The 22,364-nt window shown below is 60.3% G+C and overlaps 1 protein-coding gene across 2 annotated transcripts in view; it reads right to left on the reverse strand.

The window, feature by feature from the left end:
- FLNC (filamin C) overlaps positions 1 to 17,744 on the reverse strand; it is a 27,455-nt gene extending 9,711 nt beyond the window's left edge. For both annotated transcript variants that reach the window (XM_032401612.1, XM_032401611.1), the window contains exons 1-26: positions 17,143 to 17,744; positions 12,469 to 12,717; positions 10,823 to 10,920; positions 10,522 to 10,672; positions 10,308 to 10,426; positions 10,019 to 10,096; positions 9,662 to 9,824; positions 9,298 to 9,498; positions 8,001 to 8,138; positions 7,475 to 7,601; positions 7,203 to 7,339; positions 6,817 to 7,010; positions 6,602 to 6,715; positions 5,866 to 6,009; positions 5,524 to 5,647; positions 5,174 to 5,334; positions 4,883 to 4,973; positions 4,625 to 4,794; positions 4,291 to 4,408; positions 3,939 to 4,201; positions 2,966 to 3,563; positions 2,131 to 2,304; positions 1,856 to 2,018; positions 1,428 to 1,588; positions 449 to 616; positions 240 to 363 (exon numbers count right to left, since the gene is read on the reverse strand). In XM_032401612.1, coding sequence (XP_032257503.1) covers positions 240 to 363; positions 449 to 616; positions 1,428 to 1,588; positions 1,856 to 2,018; positions 2,131 to 2,304; positions 2,966 to 3,563; positions 3,939 to 4,201; positions 4,291 to 4,408; positions 4,625 to 4,794; positions 4,883 to 4,973; positions 5,174 to 5,334; positions 5,524 to 5,647; positions 5,866 to 6,009; positions 6,602 to 6,715; positions 6,817 to 7,010; positions 7,203 to 7,339; positions 7,475 to 7,601; positions 8,001 to 8,138; positions 9,298 to 9,498; positions 9,662 to 9,824; positions 10,019 to 10,096; positions 10,308 to 10,426; positions 10,522 to 10,672; positions 10,823 to 10,920; positions 12,469 to 12,717; positions 17,143 to 17,497 — 4,583 coding nt within the window. In that variant the 5' untranslated portion in view covers positions 17,498 to 17,744. The remainder of the gene's footprint in view (positions 1 to 239; positions 364 to 448; positions 617 to 1,427; positions 1,589 to 1,855; positions 2,019 to 2,130; positions 2,305 to 2,965; positions 3,564 to 3,938; positions 4,202 to 4,290; positions 4,409 to 4,624; positions 4,795 to 4,882; positions 4,974 to 5,173; positions 5,335 to 5,523; positions 5,648 to 5,865; positions 6,010 to 6,601; positions 6,716 to 6,816; positions 7,011 to 7,202; positions 7,340 to 7,474; positions 7,602 to 8,000; positions 8,139 to 9,297; positions 9,499 to 9,661; positions 9,825 to 10,018; positions 10,097 to 10,307; positions 10,427 to 10,521; positions 10,673 to 10,822; positions 10,921 to 12,468; positions 12,718 to 17,142) is intronic.
- Positions 17,745 to 22,364: the final 4,620 nt, after the last annotated feature.

Here is a 22,364-nt window from a genome sequence, read left to right on the forward strand (position 1 = left end):
ATTGTGCAGCTACATGGTGGGAGAGCCCGGCCCAAGGACAGCCCCCGGAGCTGTGCTGCCCCTCTGTGGCGACAGGCAGGGAGCCCCAAGGAAGAGCAGGCTGGGCTGGCTGAGACCGAGGCCAGAGGAGGCCAAGACAGGTGGAAGGGGCACCCCCAGGGCCCTGGCAGGGGCCTGTAAGTGTGGCCCTGGGAGAAGTGGGTTCGGCCACGGCGTGGGAGCCCCAAAGTAGTTCTCACCTGCGTGGCACCTCCTGGTCGGCATACTTGACGGCTACCGTGTAGGGCCCATCGGTGGCTGGGGTGTAGTGGACAGTGTGGGTGCCACCTCCATTGTCTAGCACCTCCACGGGCTCGGCCACACCTGGGCAAGGGGGGCAGGGTCAGCAGAGCCTCCTGGTGCCCCGTCCTCCCGCCCCTCCTTCCGCCCTGCCCCAGACATTCTGTACCTGTGGGGCCCAGCACGGCCACATGCAGCGGGGCTCGGCCAGCTTGGCTGCAGTCCACTGTGAAGGTCTGGGGCACCCGGGCCCTGACACCGACCCCCAGCCCTGGCCCCGAGCACTTCACCTTCCCAGGGTCCACCACATCCTTCACCGGCACCCGGAATGGGCTCCCTGCGAGGAGAAGGACATCAGCCCCTACCCACCTGCCAGGGAAGATCTCGGACACTGAGGAAGCCGGTAGAAGGAGGTCTTCCCTGCCTCTGAAGCACCCCAGGGAGGCCAGACCAACTTACGCAAATGCTTAAGAACTTGCTAAGAAATTGTGAACAGGGATAGATAAACGTGGCTGTAGACCGAGGCTGGGCAGACCTGGAAGAAGTCCTTCCTAAATAAAATGCTAAAAATTGATTTAAAAAAAAATCCACTTTTCGGGCACCTAGGTGGTTCAGATAGTTAAGCATCTGCCTTCGGCTCAGGTCGTGATCTCCAGGTCCTGGGATCGAGCCCCATGTCAGGCTCCCGGCTCAGTGGGAAGTCTGCTTCTCCCTCTCCCCTGCTCATGTTCTCTCTCTCTCGGTCTCAAATGAATAAATAAAATCTTTAAAAAATAATAAAACCCACTTTTGACCATGTGAAATTAGAAAAGGTGGGGGAAAATGTCCAATTGCAGCATGCCCGAGCACTGCAGTCACGGAAGGCGGGGCCCGCGCAGGCAGCCAGCCCTGCGGGGAGCAGGGCCTGCTTTGCAGACAGAGCGAGAAGGTGTGAGGCCACCGGCGCTGAGCCAGCCGCGCGGACTGTGTCTGAGCACCGGACCCAGGAGGTCTGGCGCTCCAGGCAAGGGGCCAGGACGCCAGCTCCGGGCCTGGCAGAATGAACTGGAGGGGCTGTGGGGTCAACAGCAAGCCCCGCCCTGCCTCTCGGCCGCGCCCCGGCATCCGCGGCTGCCTCCCCCGAGCCACCCACCGTCCTCCGCACGCACCTGGGATGGGCCGCCCCCCAAAGGTGATGTTGACGTCGTAGTCTCCGGGTGTGAAGGGGATGTACTCCACGGTACAGCTGCCGTCTTTGTTGTCCTTGCAGGACATCTTGGCTTCCGAGGGGCCCTCGATGGCTAGGCCTAGGCCTCCAGTGCCAGCTCCCCTGCAAGGTGACACCCTCATCAGCTCTGCTAGTGACAGCGAGTGGGGAGGGGGAAGAGCGGCTGAATGGGGTGGGCGGAGGGAGGAGGGGAGGCTGCCAGGGGCCCAGCTACAGGGGTTGATCTGAACCACTGGGGGAGGTTTGCTCCTGGTCACCCTGGAGAGGAGATGGGATGAGGCACACACGGGAGGGCAGAGGAGAAGGGCAAGGGGCTGGGATCAGGGGGGCCACAGCCTCAGTGTCCAGATTAGGAAAGGGGGCGGATACCTGGTCTCCACGGTGAAGTGGTTGGCCTTGTTGACCAAGCCACCCTCCAGGCCTGGCCCGAAGGCCCGCACGCGGGTGGGGTCACAGCCCTCAGTCACGCCCACTCTGAAGGGGCTCTTGGGCACGGCGACATCATCGTACAGCACCTCCACCAGATGCACGCCTGGAAGCCGGCCGCACAGAGCGAGTCAGGGCGTGCGCGGCCCCCAGCACCGCGGCCACGCTGAGTGCAGTGATCAGACCCCCGCCCTCCCCCACTCAGCCCGGGCCCTCACCCTCCTCATAGGCTGTGTACTGCACTCGGTAGGTGCCGTCCCCGTTGTCCGTCACATAGGTGTCCGTCTTAGCACCCGAGGGGTTGAGCACACGCGCGGTCACATGGTTCCCACCCGTGGCTGTTAGGGATCTTGCATCCACAGTGAACTCAGTGGTCACCTCACGCAGGACACCTGGGTCCCAGGAGAGGAACACTCAGTGTGGGTCGGGGCGGCTTTCCCATAGTCACTCATGCCTCCACCCTCCCCAACTCCCAGGCTGTTCCTCCTATCCACCTGCTACTTCCCAGCCTGAGCCTAGCCCCGCTCTGCACCCCTGTGCACTCCAGGCCCATCTCCCCCTGCCCCTGCTTTGTTCCCATCATCATCCTGTGATATTCCCCTCAGGTGCCCCACAGCCTCAAGGGTGGGTCTGGGTCTTCTGTCTCCCTATACCTCCCCCCCACCATGCCTAGCCAGTGGCTGGCCCCCAGCAGGTGGCCACTCACATTTACTGAACCGAGCTGAACGGTCTCCTGACCCTCTGCCCCAAAGCTTTCCCTCTGTACTCGCTCCAGCGGGGTCCGTAGCTTTTTCAGGTCAGGGACGTGATCTGAGAAAGCTAGGATCTCCCCAGAAAGATGCACATGGGCAGACACAGTTTTGCCGCGTGAGCAGAGAGGCAAAGCTCCGTGCCCAGCCCCTGGTCCTTGGTTCCTTCTTTGGGGTATCTGAGCCCTAAGGACTCCAAGGCTGCCCCCAAACCCTCCGTTCACCCGGCCTTGGCCCCCCCTAAGCCCTCAGCCCTGCTTCCCTCGCTCCTGCTGATGGCTCCCTGTCTCCTCCTCTCACTCACCATGAGGCTCCACCCCAGGCCCCGAGACCTTGATTCCACTGGTGTCAACAGCAGGCTGCACGTGGACGCGGGTAGGGAATTTGGGGACAGGGTGCCCGCCATACTTGATGGTAATGGTGTAGGTGCCCGGAAAGGCAGGGCTGTAGGTGATGTGGTAGGTGCCGTCGGCATTGTTGTGGATCAGGACCTCGGCCTTGACGCCGGCGTCCGACAGGATCTCAATGGTCAGCTCAGCCTCGCCCGCCTCGGAGCAGTCCACAGTGAAGGTGGCTGCCTCGCCAGCCTGGCCGCGCTCCAGGCCTGGCCCACTGGCCCGCACCTTGCTCGGGTCGAACACAGGCCGGATGGCGGCCTTGAAGGGCGAGCCAGGGATGTGGGCTTCGGCAAACAGGATGTTGATGGTGTACTCGCCCGGCTCCGTGGGCAGGTAGCTGACAGCACATGAACCATCACCATTGTCCTGGCACTCGATCTTGGCCTCGCAGGGGCCCTCCACCGTCAGCCCCAGGCCACCTGTGCCAGCCCCCTTGGTGTCGATGGAGAAGGGTGCTGGGGTGCCTACCAGTCCACCCTTGAGACCAGGCCCATAAGCACAGACCTAGGGAGAAGGGCAGGGATATGGGTTCCTCACATCCGGCCCCTCCCATGCTTGGTCTTCATGGCCCCCCCCCCCAGTTAAGCACCTTTTAATGTAGCAGCTACTACATACTGAGTCCTGATTATAACAATTCCAGATGACGAAGTGGGGGCAGACAGATCAAACCTGGAATTCAAACCCAGGTACGATCAAAGGCCACGCTCCTAATAACTAAGCTGTCTCAAAGGCAGGTCCCAGGACGGGGGATCGCTTGGCCTTGGGTCCTTGACCGCACTCACTCCAGAAATATGGGCCCTCTGGCCTCTGGCCCTGTGACTCCTCCATCTTCCTTGTAAACCCCCAAATCCCAGCTCCCTCCAGCTCCTATCTCCTCACCTTGGACGGGTCAGGGGGCAGGACACCCTCCACAGCAAAGGGGCTGCCAGGCACTGGGTGACCATCGTAGGTGATGTCCACCTTGTAGGGTCCCTCCTCGGGGGGCATGTAGCGCACGGCCTGGGTTTCGGCCCCACCCCCGGGCTCCAGCTTGCAAGGGATGGGTCGGCGGGAAGGTGAGGTCATCCGCACATCCAGCTGGCCCTGACCGCCAGCCCCACGTGTGTTCACGGAGAACGCCTGTTCCTGCCCCACGGCCACCTCTGCGGAGAGGGCGAGGGGCGCAATGAACAGAGGCCCCGGCCCACCCCACGATACCCATCACTTCCAGGTCAGCTCCTGCCCCACTTACTGCTGTTCAGGCCTTGAACTTTGACTTTGCTCAGGTCCAACGGGGGCGCCACATTCACCACAAAGGGGCTCTTAGGGACAGGGTCCCCACCATAGGTCACTGTCACTGCCATGTTGCCCTGTTGGGTACAAGAGGAGGTCGGAACTGGGTGGCTTAGACACAGCCTGGCAACATGCCCATGGCCAAGGTGGACCTGAGGCTCAGAAGGGCATGGCCAGAGAGGAGGGGCGGCAGGAAAGGGGCCGACACTCAGAAGAGGCCCTAGGAGACTGGAGGAAGGAGATGCGGACCCTGTCAGCCAGGACAGGTGAGGCGGGGCGGGGGTGGGACACACCTGCTGGACGGCCGTGTACTTGACAGTGTAGGAGTAGTCATGGTTGTCAATGATTTCAAAGTCGCGCACAGCCTCGCCCTTGGCGGCCCCAGCGAAGTGCACATCCAGCTTGGCCTTGCCGGCTCCCTTGGTCAGCACCGTGAAGTGAGTGGGCTTCCCAACTTCCACACCTGGGGGGCCCAGCCGAGACGGCGGTGAGGGCCTGGCGGACGCCCAGCCCCAACTGCAGCCTGGCCCAGCCCCTGCCCAGACACCTACCTGTACGGTTCAGCCCAGGGCCCTCAGCCTTGACCTTGCTGGCATCATGGGATGGGTCCACCTTAATATGGAAGGGGCTGGCAGGGATCTCCTGGATGGAAGAAAGCCTCGGTGAGGGTAGGCAGAGGCAGCTTCTGAGAGAGCCCCCGCCCTTTGTGCCTCCCGCAGCACACTGCCCGCACACGAGAACTGCCCCGTTGACGGCTGCGAACTTGTCCCCACATGACAGCGTGTCAATTCGACTCGGAGGGTGCAGGCTACCGGTGACGGCCAAAGCCGAGGGTGGGGTACCTGGTTGGCAAACAGCACCATGATGGTGTAGCGGCCGGCTCCTGGGGGTGTGTACTTGACTGTGAAGGTGTCATTGTCATTCTTGATGATGTCGAAGTCGATGTCAGCTTCTGCAGGGCCCACGACGCCAGGGGCGCACTTGATGCCAATACTCACGTCCCCTGAGGGGAAGCAGGCACAAGGCCATGAGTGGGGTCTCAACAGCCTCCCCCACTTAATTAGTCCCACTCGAACTCCGCCCAGAAACAGGATCTAGCCAGAGCAGGAGCCCCACCAACCCAGACCCCACCCAGACCGTGCCCTGGACCCCACCCCAGGCCACTCCTGCCCCCAGCCACAGCCAGGCGCACCTTGCCCAGCCTCGCTGCAGTCCACCGTGAAGTAGGTGGGCTCATTGGCCTTGAGGCCCGTCTTCTCCACGCCTGGGCCATACACCTTCACCCGCTCAGGGTGACTGCCTTCTCCCACGTTTACCTGTGGGCAGGGGGTCAATGCTCAGCACAGTGCCCTTCCCACAAGGCCCCCTTCCCCAGCACTGCCAGCCCAGCCTTAGTGGGACCAGTCTTAGCCTCTGTGGGTGGTGAGGTGGGAAGTGGTGACAAGGGCCCAGGGACAACCAACATCTCCTGTGCAGGGGGGGCTCCACCCTCCCTCTGGGACCCCAGCGGCCAGGGGCAGGATAGGAGACGCACCCGGAAGGGGCTCTTGGGCACGTTGACACCTCCCCAGGAGATGATGATGGTGTGTTTAATGGGTTTGGTGGGCACGTAGGAGCAGCGGAAGGTGCCGTCGCCATTCGGGATGACCGTGATGTTGACAGGACAGCCATCAGCGTCCTGTGGGATCAGCAAGCAAAGCCTTAAAGGGCTCCCGCCTCCTCAGAGCACTGGCGCCCTCTGCTGGCCTCAGGTGGCCCTCCTTACCCACTGCCTCCGACCTCAGGCCAAAGGAGCCCGGGGTCACAGCACACCCTGGGAGCCTAGAGATCTGGCTCAAAAACATCTGGGTGGCCTGGCCTCCCAGCCTAGGCAGCTGAGAGGTGTTAGTGGGGGAGAGGCTGGGCTAAATCCACGTTTCTAAAGTTGAACAGTGAACATTTTAAAGAAAAATCATCCTCTTGGACCCAAGAATACATTCATTAATTTAGAGATTAGTGGACACCAGTTTGAAAACCTGATTTGGGAAGCCAACGTCTCAATCAAACCATCTTTCAGTTGAAAAATTATTAGTGCAACAAAATATACTTTTGGTAAAATATGTTAAGATTATCACCAGAAAACACAAAATTTTAAGTTTCCCATAGTTCTTCTGGATCCATGAGAGAGTCAGTCGTGCGATGTTACAATTCGCTCTGCCTCTCACCTGCCCCCACCCTCCCAGGGTTCCTGCCCAGGGCAATGGGGGTGGCAGGACTGGGCAGTGCCCCACCTGGGCATACAGATTCAGGTCGCCCTTGCCGGCGGCGCGGGCATCGATGGTGAACTCCGCAGGCTTGTCCACGATGCAGCCAGTGGGCTCCAGGCCGGGCCCAAAGGCCTTGACCTGTGCAGGGGGAGGAGCGGAGGGCTAGGTCAGGGACTGGAGGAGGGCCCCCTCCCACCCCCGCCCCGTCCTGGGCCTGGCGTGCAGTCGCCGGACCGCACCTTGTCTGGGAAACAGTCAGGTGCGGCCGGCTGGATGTGGGCAATGAAGGGCGAGTCTCGGATGTCCTCGTCGTCACAGATGACATGCACGGCGTACTCCCCGGGCTCTGTGGGCCAGTACCTCACATCGCAGGAGCCATCGCCCTTGTCATCACACTCGATCTTGGCCTGCGAGGGCCCCTCAATGGAGAAGCCTGTGTGCGAGGTAGGGAAGATCAGAGGGCGCGAGAGGCAGCTCGGACACTGCATCACCCCCTCAGTTGCCCCGATGTCCCACTCGGTCTCATGCTACCCAACATTCCCACCTCCTGGCCCCCGTCACTTCCCACGTCCCCTCCATCACACCACTCGCCAGCATTCCCGGCTGCTACCACCCGGCCACTTACCCAGCGTCCCCACCTCCGTGCCGATGGCCTCCACCACGAAGTCGGCTGACTTGCCCACCTGGCCCGTTTTCAGTCCGGGACCCCAGGCCCGTACCTTCTGTGCTCCTGCCTCTGGGCTCACCTGTACCTCAAAAGGGCTGGGCAAAGAGGGATCTGGTGTCCATGCCAGGAAGTGCTCTGCTAGAGGTACCCCCCCCAGAGTGTCAGCAGCCCCTCTTCCTCCTCCCGCCCCATGAGGGCCCACACAGGAAGGCCCGGGGTGCACGGCTTACCTGCGCGGGATGGCATAGCCGCCCCATGTGATGGTCACCACGTACTTCCCAGGCACCACAGGGTAGTACTCACACTCGAACACACCATCCCCAGCCTCCCGCACCTTCACTGGCTCCTCTGTGCCCTCTGGGGGGATGGGGGTCAGAGAAGGGGGTGTGATCAACAGTCTGGGAGTCACAGTTCCTCAATCCCCTCAAGGAGCCCTGGGGACCCAGGCCCAGCCTGAGGGCAGTGCTACTAATGGGCAGGGCTGAAACTCAGGCAGGGACCTCATGTCCTCCCTGTGCATGACAGCTGGGGTAGCAGGTAAGGGGAAGAGGATCATTCCCAGCTTGCAGTCGGGAAACTGAAGCAAGAGAGGAGACAATGGGCCTAAGGCCCCATGGTGCCTGTGGTCAGCTTCTCTTTGGAGTCTCTCCAGGGGGGGCACATGGTGCTGGCCGTCACTGCCCTCAGGGAATCAGCCCCACTGGCCAGATTTCCTCCCTGCTCTCCCACTCCCCAGTCCTGGGCCCTGGCACTCACTCGGCCCCTTGACTGTGACCTTGAGCTCCCCGCTGCCGGCACCCTTAGTGAACACCTTGAAGTCAGCCACCTCTTTCACGCGCACACCCTTGGGCTGCAGGCCCCGCCCAGAGGCGCGGCAGGCGTTGGGGTTACAAGCTGGGGGTTGGAGACAGAAGATTAGGGGTGCTGAGGAGCTGAGACAGAGCCTCAGCCCCTCACCACTCCTCCCCTACCTCGCTGGGCATAGTCTCGCTGACTCGCACAGGCACGAGCTCGGGCCTCATGCCATCCGCCCTCCCTAGCACTCCCTGGAGCCCCTGACACTCCTGGGGCCCTTGGGAGCCATGCTGGACGGGGAGCCGGCCACAAGAAACCCTTCCTGCTGGGCTTCTCAGACTATGGCACACAGCGCGGGTGAGCAGACCCGGGGCAGAGAGGGGGGCAAAGGGGGGGGGGGGGCCCAAACCACCCACCTAGAGGCCGCCTAATCCTTCTCAGTCAGACCCACCACAGCAGCTTTAGGACTAAGTCATGCCACAACACACTGAGCAAGGCCACAGATCCAACACAGCATGAAGCCCGCCACAGATCGCAGGCAAGGCAGGGAAATCAGCCTGCCACAGAACGCCACCATGGCAATGAACCCAGACCTTGCTGCTCAACACGGGCCAAAGAATGGCGATCTCAGCCTGCCATGGAACACATCAAATGGCACCGAACCCGATGGGAGGGCCACAAAACCGGCAATGACATGTACTCCAGGCCTAGCACGGGACACAGGCAATGGCACGGAACGTGGGGCCTGCCACGGAATGCCACGGAAGGGGGGCAGTCCCACACGCCTGGGCCCTGCCACACAGCACAGTGCGGCCAGTCAGCTATGGCCATGCCGGCCCCGCCTCCCCCGGATACTGCGAACGTGGCACCAGCTTCTTGGCCTGGTGGAGGATGGGCGCCGAGGACTCCGAGCAGCAGGGAGAGAACCGAGTGGCGGGAGTCAGCACCTGAGGCCTGGGGTATGGGTGCTCATCACATACGCCCCTGCAACCCTCCGAAGGTGGCCCCTGTCTGATATGCTTTACTGTGGTCTCCTGACCCTCCCGGGGTAGTGTGTGGAGGGATGACCAGGATGAGGTCTCTCCGGGGCTCTCCCCCTCCCCTCCACGGCTACTCCACCTATTTTAAAGCTTCAGCTGACTCCCGTTCCACCCTGGATTTGCTCCTTCGATTCCCATAAACCCTCAGACCCAAAATTTGGGGGTGATTCTGTGTCCTGGCCTCAGTGAGGGTGACTGCGGGGCTGAAGGGCCTTTACCTTCTGCCACATGGACAGGAAAAGGGCTGCGGGTGATGGGGGCCCCGGCGAAGGCCACGTGCACCGTGTGGGGCCCCTCCATCACAGGCCTGTAAGTGCATCGGAACGTGCTGTCGCCCTTGTCCTCCAGGGCCACCTCCACTGTGTCCCGCCGGCCCTGCGGGTCCACGATCACCACGGCAACATCACCAGTCCCGGCCCCTGCCGTGCACAAAGGCCGTGAGCACCCCTGCTCCAGACACGCACAGCCACTGTGGGCTCCCCCGCTCTGGGCCCACCCACCCCTCTGTCCCAGGCCCCCATCCATGTCACCCCATGTGGTCACGGGCTGCCGGGCTGCCACCCACCTGGGGCCTATTCTTACCCGCCGTGTAGATGTCAAAGTAGGTGGGTTTGTTGGCCACGTTGCCCACAGGCTCCAGGCCAGGGCCACGGGCTGACACCTTGTTGGCATCCCCCAGGGCCATGCCCACGTTCACCTCAAAGGGGCTGCGTTCAATGTTCTGGCCAGCAAAGAGCACGGTCACCTGGGGTCAGGGGGCAAGCGTTAGCTTCTCGGGGAAAGCAGTTCTGAGAGGGGATGGGTGGGCAGAGCAGAGCCAAGGATGGGGAGACGTTGGCCGCTGAGTGTGCTGGGGTGGGGGGATGCGAGCTGAGAGCGGGGTCCGCTCGGCCAGAGCTAGGCAGGTGACTGGAATGCGGAAGGTCTGCAGGGAGATACCTTGTGCAGCCCAGCGACCTTCGGCACGTAGGAGACCGCGTAGGTGCGGTTCTTGTCGTTGTTGGGAACCACCTTGGCCTATTGGGAAGGAAGAAGACAGGAGGTCACAGTGGCCGCAGCCCCTCCTGACCCCACAGTGCCTGGCAGCCCGCACGGTGATGCCCCACCCCCCGGCCCCCAGCATGCAGCGAGCTCTGGTGGCCATCTCCCGGCCATCCCTGTTGTCAGCCTGTGGGTCTCTGGCTCCAAGCCCATGCCAACCCCTCTCGTCCCCAGAGGCTCTCCATACCTCCTCAGTGTGGCCCTCGGGGTCCTCGATGTAGACCAGCACCTCGCCCATGCCGGCATCCACCGTCTGCACGGTGAAGTGGGCGGGCTGCAGCACGGTGTTGCCGTGGGGCTCGATGCCTGGGGGACAGAAGGCAGAGCCGGGGTACTTAGGGAGCTCCATCCTAGGAGGTACCCAGCTGCACAGGGAAGACGGTCAGGGGCTCGACACCTACCAGGCCCGTAGGCAATGGCCTTCTTAGGGTTCAGCTGCTTGGAGCGAACAGGGGCACCAGGTTTGAGTTTGGCCTTGGGGAACTGGGACAGGTAGGTCATGACAGAATGCTCATCCACGTTGGGGTCCACAATCTCCTCGGGGGCAATCACCTGCCACGGGGAGGAATGGAGTCACCGGGTGCCCTCGACCTAGCAACCCCACTTCTTTCCCACGTCCTGACTGGGCCTCCTTATAGACCCAACCTCCATCCTGGGTCCTCTTGCCCCTCTCTTCTCCCCCCATCCCGTTTGCTCGTGTACCTGGGGCACCCCGAGCCAGTCGTCCGCCTGCTGCATGGCCTCCCGGGCGTTCTCCACAGGCTGGTTGGGGTCCCAGGCCTCCCAGTCAGGGCAGAGGCCTGGAGAGATGGCGGAGAGAGACAATGATTAGGGGAAAGCTGCCAGTCAGAACGCAGAGCATTTGCTCATCCGACAGAGTCACACCCACCGCCACGGCGCTCTAGGCCCCTGAGCAGCCAGGTTCCTGCTGAGCCCTTACGTTGTGGCCCATCGGCTGGGATGCCCATCGCTGTTGAGAGGCGCAGCAGCCGTCCCTAGCACCAACAATGAGGCCTTTCTGCCCTGGCTGACGCAGCCTGGCACCGGCCCTGCCAGTCGGCCTCCTGCCTGCCCAGGCCCCAGCGCAGACCCTGTGAGGACACCCCCCATCCCTCCAGCCTCATTCCCCCTACCCCAGGGGTGCGCAGGGGAGGTCAGAGGCCCCGTCCTGCACATGCCTCTGACCTGTCCCCCACAAGGTCTTCTCACAGCCGCCCTCAAGTCCCAGAGCTCCAAGCACTTCCCACATCAGCTTTAGGGCATAAAACACCCTCCCCTTCCTCACTGACCACTTGGGGAAACTGAGACACTTAAGGGCACGTTTTCAGAGGACGGGTTCTCCTCTGTGGCCACCCAAAACCCATCTCTCCTAACAGGAAGAATGCTAAGGCAGCTCCAGATCACTCCTGTCAAGGGGCACAGAGCTTAGGGGGTGCTTGGTCCAGGCCAGAGCTGGAGAAGGGGTGATGCTCCTGGGTTGGGAGGGGGCCGGCTCAAAGGCTGGAATCCATGACGGGTGGAACAGCTGAGCTCACTGCTGGCGGCCTCACCAGCAGCTGGGAATGCTTCCCAGGCGGCCGTGCCCCAGTCTCCCGCCCCCTGCTCCCCGGCTGACCCTAGGCTGGGGGAGGATTCTCCCAAGGGGCTGGGAGCAGAGCTGATCCACCCGAGGGAGAAGACAACCTCTCTTCTTGGGCGGTGATGGTCAGAGAGGGAGCCGCCTGTGGGGCAGGGCACTAGTCTGTGATGCCTCAGTCTCCTCGTGGGTCCTGAGCTGCCCCCACCTGACTAGGCCGGGACCTCCAGTGAGAGAGGGCAGGGCTGGGTCACCAGCCACTGGGCGGTGCCACACCAGCTTCAGCCCCTCCTCAAGCCTCTCCCAGGGTCTCCCAAAGAAGAACCTTCTCAGGGTCCAGCTCCCGGCCTTCTGGCTACAAGTCCTACCACATTTCTGTCCTCTCAGCTCAGCAGAAACTGTACCCCTGTGGCGAAGTAGGAAGCTCCTGGAGCAGGAAGCTGAGGCCTTGGGCTCTAGTTCAGTTCTGCCACAAATAAGCTGTGTGATCTTAGACAAGTCACTGGCCCTCTCTGGACCTCAGTGCCCTTGTCTGTAGAATGAGGAATTCTGAACCTTTTGCTGCAGCTGCAGGATCTGGCACACCCAGCAGGCAGGGCCTGACGCCAGCAAAGATTCTCGATTCTCGGCTGGAGCAGGGGGCAAGCCCCCTCCGCCCCCACCCCCTGCCCCCACACTCCGACTCCCCCAGCCCTGAGATATGCATTCTGACAAGCACAGGCCTCAGTACCACCAGCGAAGGGCTCCAGGATGGGCCCACCGGCCCACTCACCAGGGGCACAGTTGTCCACCAGGGCGCCCAGAGCCTTGCCGTCCTGCCAGTCGCGGTTGAAGTTAGTGATGGGCAGCTGCGGCACCTTGTTCTGGATCCAGCCGAGGAGACGCTGTTTGGGTGTCTGCTTGCGGGCATCCTCGTCATCCTCATCTTCCCACATGGGCATGGAGATGGAGTAGTGCAGGATCAGCGTCCAGATTAGACCCAGGATCAGCTTCAGGTTCCCATCCACGATGGCCTTGCTGTCTGCAGAGCAAAGAGGACAAGCTGGGCTCAGCAAGGGGGCTGCCCTCCCCAGCTCAGCTCCCGAAGCTGCTGCTAGAGCCCGGGGGAGGGTGGGGGGGTGGGGGGTGGTCAGAACTCGATTCTGGAACCTGCCCCATTCTCTGCCTACCAAATTCTCACCCTCCCACGAGGCTGGACCGAGAAGCCTAACACTTTTGGGTCCCTCCCTTCGGAATGAGGCTGCTTCCCCCGCAACAGGTACTTTCACCTGTGAACGGCGCATGCGTGGGCCTCCATCAGGCTACAGGCATCTGGGCAATTATCCGGGATTGTAAGCCTCTTGGGGGCAGAGGCTGTTTTGTTTCATTTTTTAACAGTTTTATTAAGGTATGCCTGACATCCAAGAAACTGCACGTATTTGAGTACACAACTGGATAAGTATGTGCCCGTAACACCATCACCATGTCATAAACATATCCATCTCTCCCCAAATTTCTTTGCGTCTGTCCCTCCTTGTCCCCACTTCCCAGGCAACAACTGGTCTGCCCTTGGTTACTACAGATTAGTTTGCATTTTCTAGAGTTTTATACAAATGGAATCCTATAGTATGTACTCTTTTTGTCTGGCTTCTTTCACACTAGACACTATTTTATTTCTTTATGCTCAGAGTCTAGAACTTAGTAGGGTCTCAAGTACTGGCTGAATGGATGAATATTTTAAAAACTGAATTTGGAGAGGAATAGAACTAACCTGGTTCCAGCCAAATTCTCCTCTGAACACCATAAAAGGCTTTTGGAACAAAGTTCTGGAAGGAGGGAGGGGGTACAGTGCAGACTTTGGGTAAAGGCTTGAAAATCATGCTTTCAAATGCTGGGGCCAGTGGGATTTCACATGAGCCAGGAAGAATGTCACTCATGTGGACTCAAGTCTTGGAAGCGCAGACTCCCCACCCATCCCCTCCTTTGGGGAATACCAGCACCAGCTCCCCAGGATTTGGGGGACCTAGTTCTCCTTCCACAGCCAGAGAGAAATATCCAGGAGCTGAGGTGGACTAGAATATAGCTCTTTGCAAACCAGCTTATTTGTAAAGGACAACGCAGGACTGAAATCCGTCAGCTTCCCTGAACACCACTTTTAGGGGGCTGGGGGGGGCTGGGAGACTCAGCCTTGTTTAGTGGTGTTGCCTGAGAGATAGGAGAGGGTGGGGCTGGAGGCACCCCCCTTTACACATCTTTTCCTCCTCCTCTAGATTTTAGGAGAAAGGAGTTAGGAGACCAAAGGCCTGCGTTACTCCAGCACCCCCCACCCCACCCCACCAGCCCCCCAGAGGCAGAATCTCAGCCTCTGCATCCCTCTGGCCTCCAGCTCTAGCCCCCTTGGCTCCCCCACCCTTTCACTGATTCATCCTTCCTTCCCCAGCAGCTCCCCAGCCCGCCTCCTCGCCCCCCCTGGCTCGGCTGCAGCACAATGGTTTGGCAGCTTTCAGATTCCATGACACACTCACTCCGGGCCTCCCGGTGCCCCAGGGCGCTCCAGGGCGCTCTCTCAAACACACGGTCCACAAGACTTTCACACAGTCTTGACACCCAGTGCCCTGCCGCCTCTCACCACCTGACAGCCTCCAAAGCCAGGGCGCACGCACCCAGCCGGGCTTCTTGCAAACTGGGGCCTGATTCCTGGCAGGGAGGCCCTGAGGTTGCTGGGGTGGGAGGCGGTGTCATTCATATTTGCTTCAGGGAGAAGTTTCTTCCCAGTAACTGGCCCTGGGCCAAGCAGCAAGTGGTCCACTGCGGCCTGGGGCAGGAGAAGGGCCTAAGGCCCAGCTCTGGAGCAATGACCTTCCTCTCCCTACCCGCCCCCGCCCCCAGGCCAGGCAGAAGAGAGACGCTCCGGTCAAGCCAGGCGTCAGGCATCCTCCCTCATACCCTGGAGCCACCATTTCTTCTCCAGCTGGGGGACACCCCCAAAGGGGTGGGAGGAGCCTGACAGCGGTCCCTGAGGCCACCCCAGGCCTCAAGTGGAGGGGGAGGAGAGAGGGCCTGGGCCAGGGAGGTGCTGGCCAGCTGCTGCCCCCTCCCGCCCCTCCCTCAGCTGTTGGCTCTAGAAGGAAGAGCAACTGGGGAACAGCTGCGGCACAGAGCTGCCTCATTAGGCCTCTTTGTTTGGAGGGGTTGAGGGGGTGGTGGGGCCGGGTCGGGGTGTTGGGGTAAGGGCACACAGCTCGTCAACCCAGGCTGAGCACCCCTTCCTCAGGTGGACTCCTCAGCTCCCAGCTCCCACCCCACTCCTAGAAAGGGAAGTGGGGAGTCCTTCTGACCCCCTCCCAGGTGCCCAGATGCTCCATTTCAGTCCTGGGACAATGCCCAGAGGAGCCCCCCACCCCATAGTCCCTTCCCACCGCTACGTGGGCCAGAGGGAATGAGAGGAAGCAGAAGGCCACCCCTGGTGGGGAATCCCTTCACATCTCCCTGCTGCCGGCGCCCCCTCCCCTCCCCCCTCAGCCTCAGGCCCGCCCCGAATTGCTGAAAGCTTATCTCATCAGCGCGAGGGAGCCACTTGGCCCAAATGGGGAACAGTTCCCTGTCCTCTCAGCGGGAACCGGGAACCGGGAATGAGGAGCGTCCCTCCCGCCCCCAAACCATGTTTTGCTTCTTCCCCCTCTACTCTGAGCCGGCCCCTCCACAGTTGAGCCAAGGGGCCCCGAGCCAGGCACCGCCATAGGGGAGGGGAGAGGTGCGCTCAGGAAGGATGAGGCCTGGAGAGGGGCCGGCCACCCCCGCAGTGGGGAAGGGAGGGGAGGGCTGAGCAGTTTCCTATAAAGTCCTGGTGAGGCCCCAGGCCCTCCCCTTGAGACCCCACCTGGGACAGTCAGTCCTGTAGGTCAAATCCCAGCATGCAAGGGGGATGACAGCCCCAGAGCTGACTTGTCTCTGACTTCCCCCACACACCCTCTGACCATCCCCAACACACACACACACACACACACACACACACACACACACACTCATGTAGCCCTCAGCCCTACTACAAACACCAGGGCCCCTTCCCCCACCCCCTGTCCTCAGGCTTGTCCTTCTGGAAAGCTCAGAGACATCTGCTGTGTCACGGAGGCAGGGCTATTTCCAGGCCAGAGCGGGTGGGGTGGGGGGGCAGTATTGGGGCAGGAGGGGTAAGGCCTAGAGAAGGGACTGGACAGGGCAAAGGGCCCGGGACTGGACAGGGCAAAGGGCCCCGGACTGACTTCAGCTGCTAATTCAGGAGGCCTAGAGATGCTCTGAGGGAGAGTGGGGGTGGACAGACATTCAGTTATCTAGAATAGGCTCTGGGGTAGCCTGGTGGGGGAAGGCACCTGACCCTGTGTGAAACTCCTCTCCTGGGGCCCTGGGGTATACCCCAAGGGGCCCTTTCGTGTAAATCACAGCAAGACTCTTAAAAGCTCACCACAGGGGTAGGGGGTCTTCCCCAGGCCCCTAGCCAGCAGGGAGCACTGCAGGGCTGGGAGGGAAGGAGCAGCCTCTGGCCACTCAGAGCCCATCCTCAGCTCCCCGGCTCAGGCTTGGAAGCCTGGAGTGCCTCCCCACCCCCACCAGCACTGATACACCTTCCAAATCTGGTTACACTCAATGACTTCCTCCCTTCTACAGGCCTTCTCCTCCCTCCCCTCAACCCAGACCGTTAGCTGCAGCCAATCCGGGCCTAGGGGGTGGGCTGGGGCCTGGCATGGACTTGGGGGAGCACCCTCCCAGGCAGGCTGAAACAGGAGGTGGATAGGCAGGGGTTAAGATTCTCTGCACTCGCTCAGTGCCTTTTTAGGTTTCTGAGTCTGGGCCCTGCCTGCCCTGGCCCAGGGGCCAGAACCTAGCTGCTGTGCACATGCCTGTGGAGGGCCCCAGCCCCATGCCTGCCCAGCCACCAGCTCTCCCTCTGCCTCCAGCCCTTGGATGGGCAGTGGTTGGGACCTGCCTTCAGCCCAGTCCTCCCCTCGTGGAAGTGCTGAGAGGCAAAGAAGCTATTTGCTTTGTTTAGGGAGTAGACACCCCCCAGGAATCAGTAATGGGCACTGACCCTGTCTTCTCAAGCATGAGCTGGGATGGCCTGATGGCAAGGAAGGGGACAATGAGTCGAGTCGGGTTGATGGGAGTGTGTGCGGGAAGGCTGAGCTGGAGGGCTTAGGAACGGTAAGGTCTGGACTCCCCCGGACCCCCCCCCCCCCCCCACGCCGCTATAGGGACAGACCAGTGTGCAGGCAGTGCCCGCGTGGCCTGCGTTGATGGGCGGGGAAAGCCGGGGCCAGGGGCCTCTCCCTGTACCAGGGGGTCGCCCTCTGCCCGATCTCAGCTCCCCGCCCCCACCCACCACCTGTGTCCGCCGCCCCCACGGGCCGGCCCGTTCTCAGGTCACGTCCCCCTCCCCCGCAGTGCCCGCGCCCTGCTTGCCCGCACTGACCGATGGACACAAGCTTGATGTGCTCGCGCTCGAGGAACTCGAGGGCCACGGACACGTTCTCCAGCTTCATCTGGCGGAAGTTGGGGCGCGGGTGGAACTTGCGGTACATGCGCTTCTGGCTGAGCACCTCGAGCAGCGCGATGAGGCGCAGCCCGTCGCTGAGGTCGCGCTGCAGGTCGGTCAGGCGCTTGCCCACGCACTTGAGGTGCTCGTTGCACCAGCGCGTGAACGTGTTCTGCTGGATCTTCTTCCACGGCGCGTCCTCCGCCAGGTCCTTCTCCGTGGACGGCATGTCGTCCACCTCGTCGCCCAGGCCGAGGCCCGCGGCCTCCGAGTAGCCGCTGTTGTTAATCATGCCGGCGCGGGGCTGGGGCGGGGGCTGCGCTGCCTACTGGGCTGGGGCTGGGCTGGGGCTGGGGCGCTGTCGGGGCGCTGTCGGGGCGCGACCGCGGGACTCGGCGCTCTGCGCTGCGCTGCTAGCAACTTCTCTCGCGCCCTGGCTGGCGGGACTCGGCGGGCCTCCTTGGCTCCTCGGCCGCGCGCTCTCTCTCTCTCTCTCCCTCCGGGGGCGGAGCGGTGCTCGGGAAGTGCGGGCAGGGCCGGGGCGGGGGGTTTAAGAAGCCCCCGGGGCCGCGCCCCCCCCCCCACGCCGCGCTTGCGGCCCCCGAGTCCACGTCAGAGCGCCGGCCTCCCAGGAATGCCGCCCGGCCCGCGGGTGGGGGCCGCGCCGAGTGGGCGGGCCCCGCCTCCTTCCTCCCCTCCCCCACGCGGCCCCGGTGGCGGGAGGGGCCCGGCCCCCCTGGCCGGGGTCTGCGGCCCAGGCGGGGGCTCAGTCCCCGCCCCGCCGCGCCGGAGAGGTGGATCGCAGAGCTGGAAGGCGAGGGGTGAAGCCACCCAATACCCCCAAACTAAGCATTGCAGGTCCGAGATGAAATACACCCCTTTCATACGCTGTGGGACTAAAGAGATAAATGGGGAAACTGAGGCCAGTGGTTAGGACCAAACACACTGAACTAGTGTTGACAGAATTTTCTGGATGAATTGGTGGCAGGGCCATTGACAGGGCCTGAGAGTCCTGGCTCTTGGCCCAGGGTATTGTCCACCTGCAGGGGAGAGGAAGTGTGTGTGCTTGTGTACAGATGGACTGAGAGGAAGCAGGGACACTGCCCAGGCCAGTTAGGGAGAAGGCTTGGGGGTGCTCCATTTTACAGGTAGAAAAACCTCATGTGAAGCCCAAACCCAGGGTCCCAGGGGAAAGACTGAGGCTGCCCCTGACTCAGTGTCCCTGTCACCAGCCCACTTGGCCTCATCCCCTCAGAATGAAGCTGAGCTCAGGAAAAAAGTACCTGGTGAGTCAGACTGTGTCCCCCCCCCCCATGTCTGACTCAACCAAGGTGATGAGAGGGCAGGGAGAGACTCTGCCCCTTTGTGCCAGGGAGCCCCCTGGGCAATGTGCCCATTTGGGCCACAAGGCAGATCTTTCCAGCAAAAGGGCGGGTTAGCCAGACAGAAACAGGGAGAGCCCAGCCCAGACAGCCAAGGGGAAACGTGACAGGGCTGGTGGGCAGGGAGAGCCGGAGCGAGCCAGCCAGAAAGCCTAGGCAGGACTGGGCTCAGGGTAAGTCAAGGGTAGCTGGAGGTCTAGGGTATGGTGACAGCAAGGAAACTGAGGCACTCAGAGGAGCTGCTTGGAGTGAGGTGAAAGAGCTACAGAACGTACTTAAATAGAGAATATATAGTCTGCAATTCTGTAGCATACATGTGTTCCATATCTCCTGGTACCCCTTTTAGGCCAAACTTCCTCAGCTGCCCCATCCTTCTTGACCCAGTAAGTTTGGGCAAGACAGTCCCCAACGCAAGCTGTGTGGTGATTGGAATTTGGGAAGGTTCTGGGACCTTCTCAGTGAATCATTCTATCTTATTCCTCTTCTACCCCCAGGCATCATGAAAAGAAAGAGGACAGTGGGTATCTTTGAGGGCTGTTTCTTCAAGGGCAGAATGAAGGCAATCCCTGTTACAAAGCTCAGAAAGAAGTTCAGGGGTTTTGTGCGGGGCAGTGCTTATGGTAAAAGTAGTCCATGAATGATTTCTTTCCCTTCTCATTAGGTAGGGAGGGGGAGGAGCAGAGAAGGGACCAGAAACAGAAAAGGGACCTGCTGTGTGTGGCTTGGGAGGGGGGAGCTCTGGGGGCCCTGATAGTGACAGGCGAGGTATAAATAGCTTGGGCCCTGCGGCTCATGTTCTGTCGGCTGCCTGTGACGAGGTGCTCAGGAATTCCACTCTCCTATTGGCACCCCCCATCTCCAGAACGCTCGTTCCCCCCATGCCACCTTTGTCCCATGTCCAAAACCAACCATCCGGCATCAGTGCTGACCGTCTACTTGAGAGGCTGAGCTCTCCTGTGGAGAGCTGCCCAGCTGGAGACACATGACACATAGCTGGGTCTCACAGTGAAGTGTGTGTGTGTGTGTGTGTGTGTGTGGTAAAAAGGTAGGCATTTGATACCCAGTCTGAGGTGCCCAGCTCAGGGTTCAGCGAGGTTGTCTTTGAAGCTCTGATGAAGAAACTGAGGTACAGATCTGAGACATTTCTCCTGCGGAGAGAGAAGGGTAGGGTGGGTTTGCTTGGAGCTGACAGCCTCTTTACAGACTAATGGCTCACAGTCCTGTTTTGTGGGCATTACCTGAGGTCCCCCAGTAAGTTAAGGGCGTCTCTTAAGGAGGGGGGGATTTCAGAGGGAAGCCAGTGAGTGAAGAAAGAACTCCCAAGTATAGCCTCCCCCCCTCTCCCTCCCCTCCCTTCTCTCTTCCCTCTCTCTCTCCCCCCTCTCTCCCCTCTCTCTCCTCTCTCCCCCCATTCTCCTTCCCTCTCTGCAAGAGAGGTCTGTGTGCGGCTCCAGGGGAGTAAGTGAATGGTTTGGCAGACAAGGGTGCCCAGTGCCAAGGATGGTTCCCAGCATCCTTCTCACCCCCTCCCACAGAAACCCGAACCTGTTGCTCTCCAGGATAAATCGGGGCCTGACTCAGGCCCCAGCCAGCCAGTCACAGTCAGCCTGACCCAGGCGCAGGCTGGTGACTCAGCCCTCAATATAGCCCATGAGCCTGGGCCCAGCCATGAAAGCTGGAACAGACCGTGCACAATGCTGGTCCTGGGGCCTGCCAAGTGGGGCCCCCTCCCTGAGGAGGGCTGGTGTGCTCCTCCCTGAGTCAGGCAGGGGCACAGAGAGGATTTACAGGGGGTTTCATCAGCTGAGTATTTGGGGCAGTGCTGGCTGGGGCCACAGGCCTTTTATAGCCCCCTGACTCACCACCCACTGACCTGTCTCAGGAGACCAGGTTGCCTGGCAGTTCACCTGGCCCTGCCTTTCCCGTCAAGGGGCACTGCTTACCAGCCACCGACATTGGCCAGATTTAACTTGGGCTGAGCAGAATCGAAGTGACCAGGTCTAATGGGCCATGTTTGAGAACCTTGTTTTTCTGGAGCCAGGGACATTTCCGTAGTCACCTGGGATGATACCAGGTTGGCCAGGCTCATAGTTGGCACTTTGATCAATCAGTGATACTGACTGTGGCCCTGATTTAGGTGCCAGGGACTCAGCAGTAGGCTAGAAAGAGTCAGAGGCTGAATTCCAGCCTCTTCACTTCTCACTCTTGCAACCTTGGGCAGGTAATATAATGCTCTTGGGCTCTGGTTTTCTCCTCCGTAAAATGGAGTTAATAGTACCTTCATATGTTGTTTTGTGTGTGTGTGTGTGTGTGTGTGTGTGTGAAGATGAAAGCAGATAACATGTGAAGAGAGACCTCTTTACTCTGGCAACAGTGTGTCAACAAGACCAGGAGGCACAAAGCCCCCAGTGATGAAGAGGATGGCTTTCTAAAATGAGCCAACAGGGGCAAGTGTCCTAAAGGGAAGAGTTCTGTATTCTAAGCAAAAAGGCTGGGGAAAGGCAGGACCACTTTCCTGCCGTTGCTCAGGCTCTAGGCTCAGGCCTGGGAAGGAACAGATAAAGTCTCAGCTGGAGGCTGACTGCCTACCAGACCATGACCTCCATCTCGGCTTCTAATTCCAAGTTAAATCAGTGATCCTCACTGCTGGGTAATCTTCCAGTCCTTTCCACCGCACATGTTCTCCAGCCAACTGGTGGCTGGAGTAAAGTGGATAGAAAAAAACCACGAACAAACAAACAAACAAACAAAAAACAGGGTCTCACTACACTCAACAGCAAGGGGCCAGTGGTACTGGGTGGGTTGTGAAGGCATTGCTCCAATTTAGATTACAACTGAGAACACACCACCTAACGTAACTGAGTGCAGTTCTTCTCTAATTTTACTGTGCATACTAATCAACTGGGGATCTTGTTAAAATGCAGATTCTGTGTCAGTAGGTCTGAGGTGGGGCCTGAGAGTCTGCCTTTCTAACAAGCTAACAGTGCTGATGCTGCTGGTCTGTGGACAACAGAGTAGCAAGGGGCTAGGCCACCCTAAACCAGTACTATCTTCAAAGAGAAGTCATTTAAAGGGAGGCAAAAGGAACGCGTAGCACTGCCCTCAATCTGCCTAGGTGCAGCCCTGTTTATAGGGACTGGTCACGATTTTAGCACTGGCCCCAGACCCCCTAGAAAAAGGCCAGGCAAGAAATGAATTCATTTAATGCTTAGCAGGGCCCACCACAGTGCCTTATTCTATAGGTATGTGTGGCTTTGGATTATTTGGGTGAATGGAACAAACTCCCTGGCATCAGGTAGAAAAGAGGCAGAGAGAAGGGTTCCAGGAAACCAGCAGTCACGGCACTGTTTTGCCCACTGTGGCTTATGAATACACTCAGGGGCTCTCCTATGGAAACATTCATATGGAACAACCAATCACGAGGGGTTCCACAGAAATGAAGGTAAATCCTCATCATTCTGCTTGTCCCCACTTTGATCCACTCTCCATCCTTTGCCCTGCTCTCAATTCCAGCAGACTGACTTTACGTCACTTGGGCATCTCTGCTCTCTGACTCCCAGCTGGGATTAGCCAATGAGAGGTGCCAACAGGAAACTGGCAGGTGGGAAGAGAGGGTGTCAGGCCTGACAAGGGCTGTACCCTGCCCCCCCGTGGGTCTGGGGTCCCTTCCCAGGCCTCTAGCCCTCGCTTCCTCCCCAATCTCCTTCGGGCCGAGGATGGGAGACACTGTTGCTGGTGCCTGGGGACTTCACTATTCCTTGCTGGTTCTCCTAACTC

The sequence above is a fragment of the Phoca vitulina genome, unplaced genomic scaffold (genome assembly GCF_004348235.1).
Source record: "Phoca vitulina isolate PV1807 unplaced genomic scaffold, GSC_HSeal_1.0 scaffold4, whole genome shotgun sequence".
Taxonomy (NCBI): domain Eukaryota; kingdom Metazoa; phylum Chordata; class Mammalia; order Carnivora; family Phocidae; genus Phoca; species Phoca vitulina.